The sequence below is a fragment of the Oryzias melastigma genome, linkage group LG7, assembly GCF_002922805.2.
Source record: "Oryzias melastigma strain HK-1 linkage group LG7, ASM292280v2, whole genome shotgun sequence".
Taxonomy (NCBI): domain Eukaryota; kingdom Metazoa; phylum Chordata; class Actinopteri; order Beloniformes; family Adrianichthyidae; genus Oryzias; species Oryzias melastigma.
Genome location: NC_050518.1, coordinates 26,394,804 through 26,403,357, shown reverse-complemented (window position 1 = coordinate 26,403,357; position 8,554 = coordinate 26,394,804). Strand labels below are relative to the sequence as shown.

The 8,554-nt window shown below is 40.1% G+C and overlaps 1 protein-coding gene across 2 annotated transcripts in view; it reads right to left on the bottom strand.

Moving 5' to 3' along the window:
- Positions 1-5,586: 5,586 nt before the first annotated feature.
- The window catches only part of agrn (agrin), a gene marked incomplete in the record, with an annotated part of 299,832 nt that continues 296,864 nt past the window's right edge, over positions 5,587-8,554 (bottom strand). For both annotated transcript variants that reach the window (XM_036212931.1, XM_024293932.2), the window contains 1 exon segment: positions 5,587-7,949. In XM_036212931.1, the coding sequence (XP_036068824.1) occupies positions 7,789-7,949 (161 nt within the window).

The window sequence follows — 8,554 nt, the reverse complement described above, 5'->3', positions numbered from 1 at the left end:
CTAAAAAAATCTAAATCTGAAACGACTTGTGTTTTCACATGTTTATAATGCATTGAGAACAGATCCCTGCTTCAGCTTCAGTAAAGTTCATGTGTTGTCATGTGCAGATGAGGCTGAGCTATGGCTCCTCTACTGTTACATAACGCTCTGGGGCAGCCCCCTCCCTCGGAGAGCGCCGCATGTTGGTGGAGCAGCAGAGTACTGATTGACGTCACCAGCCTGTGGTTATCAGTGTAGGTTAATCTACCGGATGGATGGATGGAGGGATGGGCTTATGCAATTGTCTGTGAACCCACAGGCCTCAGATCTATAGTTGTTTTCCTGCAGCTGCAGACAAACCACAGTTGTGTTACATTGTGGGTGTCCATTCTATGTGGAATTCCTCGAAAAGTTTTTTTTAAATCTGTTTTTAAATCATTTGTGCCTTTTGGCTGCATCTGAACACAGAGTTGATTGTGTTTGGTGAGCAATGAAACTCCGTCTTTTCATAAAAACAGCACTGAATGAACTACACAAACACAAAGATGAGTAGATATCATTTGCTGTTAAGGGGATTCTAAATATCCGTGACCGTACATGTAGCAGCTGCGATCATTACAAACCCTCTTTGTCCATCATTTTAGCTTCAGTTCAGCTCGTTATTCACAGAAACAGAAGGCTGCAAAGTATTCTGCACTCGTCATGTGACCCGAGTCAGGAGCGGTTTGAGGCAGAAATGAAATATTTAACCTGAAACTCATCAAAACCAGCAGGTCCTGTCAGAGCTCGGGGACTTTAAAGGTAATGCTGGTTCTGCTCGTCTCTGAGTTTGTCCAAACTACTGCCAGAAAACAGCCGTCCCACTTTCTGTCTGTCACACTAGTTTTCCTTTTTCCAGGCTTCCTTCAGGTGACGGATTCTTGTAAATACGGTGCTCTCAGCTCCTGGACTGAAGCGTTCGATTTTATCCCCCTGCAGACTGATTTCCTGTTGAGTCTGGAGGTGATAAATAGACTCCAGAACACAAAGACAGGTTTCCCTCTGGGAAATGGAAAGCAGGATGTCCCATCTAACAGAGTGACTCTCTCTGCTGACTCGCAGCCTTTGACTCACAATAGTGAGGATCTCCTCTCCGAGGTCTGAAAAAACCTGGAAGCACCAAAAATAGTCCTTTGGAAAAGTGGAGACTGAAGGAAAAACTCTCATGACGTAAAATACAAAACAAGCTGATGAACGCCTGCAGTTTATGTTTGCAGATGTTTTCCAAAGAACACCCAAGATCAACCATCATTACCCCTAACATTTACTCAGCTATAATTCAAAATTTTTACAAATTCAACTTTATTTATATAGCACTTTTCCTGCTAAAGAGCACCTCAAAGTATTTTATTATTCAGTCAATAATAATAAAACACACACACATTCATCCAAAACAATCAGTCATAAAATCAAATTAAAACGTGGACATGTACAAACTACTTTTACTTTGGTAATGATCAAACTGTCATTTTTACTAAAGAATGTAGGGATTCCTAGCAGAGCGTTAACCAGATTCAGGACTAAATTTAACTAGAAAAGTTGCGTTACCTGCAATAATGTTAGTGTGATTGCTTTTTGCTGAAGTAGTTGCTGAAGATGCTGAAGCTTTTTGCTGAAAATGGTGATGTAATTTACTTTAAATGCTGAAGAGATTTGCTGAAAATGAAAAGCTATCTGTAAAATATTAGATTTGCTAAAAGACTGGACATCTTTATTAAGAACTATGAAAGAGTGCTGAAGTTGACCTAAATTGTTGAAAAAAATGTAGTAGAATTGCTTAAAAATCCCTAATACATGCCAGTTTGGCAAAAAAATATTTACTCTGTTACCTAAATATAAGCTAAACTCCAAATTAGCCCATAAATCCTCAGTAGATGCAAAGTTAGCCAAAAAGCTAGCTTGTTGCTTAAATTTGAGTCAAACTTCAAATTGGCCTAATTTCCTCAGTAAACTAAACTAGTCAAAAATGCTAGCACTGTGCTAAAATATTAGCTAAAATCCAAGCTATAGCCTAAAAAACCTCAGTAGTTAACAAGTTGGCCAAAAACGTAATTGTGTTATTTATGAAGATCAGTCAATGGAAAATTAACTGTGAAGGTCAGAAAGGGTTCATAGAAACTAAACTCTAATTTAGCTGATAACAAATTAGATTTTTTTTAGCATGTTGCTAAAATATTAGCTAAACTCCAACATAGGATAAAAAACCTCAGTAGATGTCAAGTTACCCAAATGAGCTATCATAATGCTAATATAACAGTCAAAATACTGTAAAAGATGAAAACATAGCTCATGAATATATTCAAAGGCTTGTTGCTAATCCACTTAAAACTTGAAGAATTTCTCATTTCTTATGAGGCATATTTTGCACAATATTTTTAAAACTATAAAGTTCATGAATACCAAAAATACAAGCAGTAATGTTCTGAACAAGCTGGTACCAAGATTGATTGTAGTTCACTTTCTGCTTATCCCTTTCAGGGTCACCACAGCGTAACAGCACCCACTGTTTCGCATCAGAGTTTTTACGCCGGATGCCCTTCCTGACACAACCCTGTACTTGAGGGGCACCGAGACCCAGTTAGGCAGCAGCATCAAGGGTCTTGGCTAAGGACCCAATCTGGGTGGGGATCAGTGGACAACCCTGGGAATTGAACCCAGGGCTCTTGCGTTGCCAGCCCTCTGTACCAAGATTGATTAAATCACTGAAAGTGTGATTAAGTTTTTACGTGCCAAAAAACATATAGAAAGGAGCGGGAGAATCACTGTGCTGTAGTGTGAATGCTTTGAAGGATTCACACTACTATCTATTGTACTAATTTAAATATATAAATAAAAATATATTACATTTTTAATGCAATTTCAATATTATCACTCAGCTACAATCAACTCAAAAATTACAAACCAAACAAAGACTGAACTGTTTGTTCAGTCTTTGTTTGGTTTGTAATTTTTGTACCAATTTCATTAATATTGATAATTTTAGAAAACAATGTTTTTCAAAGAAAATCCCTGGTTTTCTTCCTCGAGTCTAACCTGCAGCACAGTAAAATAAAGTTATCAGCACGACTGACAATGTTCTAAACATTTCATTCATGGAACGGCAAACCTGCTGTTTGTTTGTTTGTTAAGCAGCAAATTTATGTTATTTTTTTAACACCCAAAGATCACAGTAAGATGAAAAATAGGATTAACTTATATCTTCAGTAAAGGAAGAAGCGCTGGTTCCTGTAGAACAGGAAGTAGCAAAGATCAACCAACCAGAGTTTGGAAAGAGCTGAAGAGGTGGGAACAGAACAGTTGGAGCGGGTGGAGGAAGGTATGTGGAGTAGAAGACCGGAGAGCAGTCGTGTTCTCTGATGGAGCTGGAGAAGGTCCAGATGAAGATGTTGAGGTTCTCTTTGGGAGTGAGGAGGATGGAGAGGATGTCTACGGTTCATTACTGTGAAAATACTTAGTAAGCATGGTCACTATTCTGATCCTGATCCTCTTTATTATTCTTTATGTTCCCTTCCGTATGTTTTTTGACACATAAAAACTCCTGCTGAAATTGCTGAAAGTATGTTTCAGCAATTTAAGAAATCAACCAAAACGTTCAGAACATTCAGGACATTCATGCTTCAAGTTTTGTGTTCATAAATTTTGAGATTTTTTTCTATAAGTTTTATGCAATTTTTGCTATTTTTCAAGAAAAATACTTCAAATACTTTGTGGACTTTTTAACTTATGCAATATTGACATCAACATTCATGCTGTATTCATACCTTTTACACATTTTCAAAATTTTGCAGTTTTTGTCATTTTTTCAAGAAATTCATCAAATTCTTAGCACACTTATAAAATGTACCTCACATTGGTATCAAAATGTTCAGCATGTTTAGGGCAGGGCTGCACGGTGGCGCAGTGGTTAGCGCTCTTGCCTCACAGCGAGAAGGCCCCGGGTCAAATCCCGGCTGGGGGATTTGGGACCTTTCTGTGTGGAGTTTGCATGTTCTCCCCGTGCATGCGTGGGTTTTCACCGGGGACTCCGGCTTCCTCCCACCGTCCAAAAACATGCTTCATAGGTTCATTGGTGACTCTAAATTGCCCCTAGGTGTGCGTGTGAGAGTGGATGTGTGTGATTGAGGCCCTGCGACAGACTGGAGACCTGTCCAGGGTGAACCCCGCCTTCGCATATCAGTAGCCGGGATAGGCTCCGGCGCCCCGCGATCCCGGCAGGGAAGAAGCGGACAAGAAAATGGATGGATGGATGTTTAGGGCATTCCTGCTTGTACTTTTGGTATTCATAACTTTTACGCACTTTAAAACTTTATACAATTTTTTCAAGAAATTCTTCAAATTCTTTGTGCACTTTTTGCAAAAAAAAGCAAATTTGGTATCAAAGCGTTCATCGCGTTCAGGACATTTTTGCTTGTACTTTTGCTTTTCATACATTTTACGTTTTTGCAATTTTATGCAGTTTTTGTGATTTTTACAAAAAATTCTTCAAGTTTATGGTGCACTTTTTGCTAAATATTATTTACAAAACATTCAACACAATAAGGACATTCCTGGTTGAACTTTTAGTATTTGCCACTTTCACGCAGTCGGGTGGTCGTGGTGCAGTGGTAGGGCGGCCGACTCCTGATGGGAAGCGAGCGGGTTCGACTCCCGCCTTGCCATGTGTTGAAGTGTCGTTGGGCAATACATCTAACCCCAAATTGCCTCTGGTGGGAAGTTGGCGGAGTGTTCGGCTGCGGAGCCACCACCAGTGTGTGAATGTGTGTGTGAATGGGTGAATGGGTCTGTGACTGTGAAGTGCTTTGGGCCCTCGAAGGAGGGTAGAAAGCGCTATACAAGTTTGCGATTTTTCAAGAAATTCTTCAAATTCTTTGTGCACTTTCTAAACCTATGCAGTATTGGCATCAAAATGCACTGCTGAATCTTTACAAGGACTGACTTGATCATTGTAAACATGCGTAAATGTCATTGTACATACGTTTCAATCAGAAAGTAATTTGAAGTGTTTTTGAGAAAAAACAAAAAAAATGTAATCAGATAACGTAACAAAAAGTGTTGTAAAAAGGGGTGGGACCACACAAGAAGTTTTCTTCTAATCACTCCTTTTCAAGCACAATGTTTGCTTTACTTGTATGTCTGTATTTTTTAATTCTTATATTTATATTTTTAAATTCTTATGTTTATTTTCATTTTGTGTTTGAAACAAAAAAACAATAAAAAAATGTTCATAGTGTTCAGGACATTCCTGCTTGTTCTTTTGGCATTGATACATTTACAATTTTTGTAATTTTACGCAATTTTTGTTAACATTTCAAGAATTTATTTTCATTCTTGGCGCACTTTTTGGAACTTGGACGGCTTTAGGACCTTTAACAACTTCAGCATTATTCAAACAGCTTAAGCGTTTTCATAAAAAATCCCTTCAGCAATTACAGTAAATTTCTTCTGCGATGACATTCAGCAAAAAGCCTTCACACCAGCATTATCTCAGGTGATGCAACTTTTCTAGTTTTACCAGTTTTGCCCTGAACATCTCACACGCATTTGGATGGAAACTCACAGAGAAGGCGCTTTTGTTTGGTCGACGTTTTATTTCATGGTGGTAGGAACACAAGACAAAAAGTTAGTAATGTTCAGGTCATGCCACTCTTAAGCGGTGCAGCGCCTTCTGATGAGGTTTGCACAGCCAGACAGTAGTTTACAGAGGTCAGACAGTGAGAGTAATCCGCATGAAGACATAAATAAAGACCAGAAAACAGATTCCAAACAGTAAATAGAAGAAGTTTTTGTAAAAAAAAAAAAAAGGTACATCCTCAGAAACCTTTTGAGTTCATTTCTTATTCATGGGGTTATTAATAACATGGTTATTATAATTACTCATTTACATAATCAGGGTGAGGTTAATACACTGGATAAGGGTTACATGGATTCGCTCAGTCCAGAGTTTGTAAGGCAATTCATCGTTATCGTGGTCAGAACTCCTTTTTGCATCCATCGCTCCCCAGGAAGGTCAGATCTAGAGGATGGTGGATTTCCAGAGTTAATATTGATCGCAAAGCTAAAGCTTCCAGGTCATCCGTCGCCCACAAACACATGAATCTGCGAGCAGACGAGTCCGACCGGGTTCCAGTGTATCGTACTAAAAACAGAAACCTCCACGGATCACACATTGGCTAAATTTACAGGTACAAATTGCAGGGCTGTACAAAACAAAGGCTGGATGGTTTGGGAACATAAAGACCGTTTGATACCACGAACAGGCATGACTTTTGTCTTAGATATTGCCATCATATTAAAACAAGATTCTTTAGGTCATCTCGGCTTATTGCATTTGGCGGAGGTGACAACATTGCAACAGTCCACTGAAAGTTACAGAATTCGCACCAGCAATAAAAACTCATGCGCTGCTATGTTAGTTTGCAATAGGATTATGTATCATTGCAGGGTTTTTTTTTTTTTTGTCTTTCTGCGGCTGTTATGGCTTCAAAGGGTCAGAAGAACACACCAGTCTGTCTTTCTCCTCTCGTTCAGCAGCCGAGAACAATAAAGTTCCTTCAGGAACCAAGAAAAAAATGTAAAAAAAGTCTCCAGCTGGATTTTTTTGAAACCTTTTTGTCGATGCTTTGACACCTGATTGAGTGTAGCAGCTCCCCTCATGATAAGCTCTCCCCTTCCTCTTCAGCATTTGCTTTCAGCGCCTCCCTTAGGTCAGACCCGGTAAAAACTCTTCCCTGACGCTCCTCTCAAGTTCCTGCAAAACTAACGGCTCCCAAAGAAAAATACAGCAGACCAAAACAGAAAACAAGAGCAGGGAGTAAGAATCATTAAAAGATAAGTCTGTACTTTATGAAATCACATTAGAGAGAAAGAAAGAATATGGGACATTTTTCATATCAGTATTTGTTGTTCCTGAAACAAAAGCTCAGATAAGAACTGCACAAGTCCATGCATTTCTGACGGTCAACATGAGCTGATCAGCTGATTGCAGAATAAAACGCACAACAGTACATGAGAATCACACAACTCTCCAAAGAAAACCCATCTCACATATTCACAGTCTCAGATTTATATAGTCTATATTTAGAACATTTATTTGTATCTATGATTCATTTCTTGATTGATGACTAATGGATGACACGTGAGTCAGTGTGAAAAGCGTCGCTCTCTCCATCACGCCGCCGTGTTAGTGAGTCAGATTCAAAACTAGAGGCTCTGATGGGAGTTGCTTCTGTTCCTGAAGCCGTGGGATGGCGGAGGGGGTGGGGTTTCGTAACTTGCTCTCGCTAGCAGCTCAGAAGTCTCATTAGGAAAATAGAGTGGACTAGATACTGAGGGGGGTCAGCCCGTGGAATGAAAGGACACCAGGCGTGTCCGGGCTCTCGGGGGACGCGCGTCTTCATCAGCGGGCCATGCTGGAGGAATGTGGCGGCTAGAAATGGCACCAGGACCAGCGCTTACCAGAGACGGTTCGGCCCGGTCCACCGTGTTCAAGTAATGAGAGGAGGAAATCAAATGAAGACAGGGTGGACTTTTCCATTGAAAAGGTCACATGGTCATAAAAGTGACTGCAAACCGAGATGCAGGTTGAAAAAGAAAAAAAAAAATAGCAAAACATATAAAACAAAATCAATGTATTTATTGTTCCATATAAAAAGCGGTGAAAAGTATACAAAAATAGAAAATAATTACAGCAGGAGACATGGGCGCTATGTAGGGAGCGGATGGGAGGGTTTATTCGTTTTCCATTTCTTGCAGTATTTTGTCTCTGCCAGCTTATTTGGCGGCGGAACAGTGTAGTATCTTGGGGCTGTTCAGGGCGTCCTCCACCAGGTGGAGCTCCACGCCGTCTACAACCACGTCCTTGATGCAACCCACAAAGCCGGTGCTGTAGGCCTTGGGCAGCCGGCGGGCCACAGCCAGCTCCTCCAGACCACCTGAGGGAGGGAGACGCCGGAGTTACAACACAGGCAGACTGCTTAGAAAACAACTCACATTAAAGGATGCCCAAAACACAAATGTCAGGATAATAACTGCAATCTGATGCAAGCTAACCTGATACCACCTAATCTCAGGATAAGCTGCAGAAACTCTTGATCCAACCTTGTGAAAAAAAGAACCACTTTATCATTTCCGGCTTATTCCTGCAGCCTGAAATGCATGCCATCTATTGCAATGTGATTTCACTTCAAAGAGAAGTCCGATGGTCTTTTCCACGCTTTCTTCAGGGATTTTCAGAAGACGTTTTATCACAGAAAGATCTTATATGTAAAACCTGAGATTAACATCAAAGAGCAGAATGAAGGTTTGGATTTCAGGACAAATTAAAGTCAAAAATATCTTCCTACAGAGACAACGACTGGATTCAGTCAGATTGTGTCAAACCTTTGAGGTTTTACATGGCGACTCCATGCAGAGATGAAAGCCGAGTTTGTCCTTTAAAGCGATCACTCATAGCAGAAAACAAACACAATCCAAATGCTGGTTTTAGCAGTTTGGTTATTCTTTGGTTTGGGGGAGGTCTGATTGTCTGGTTGAGAGC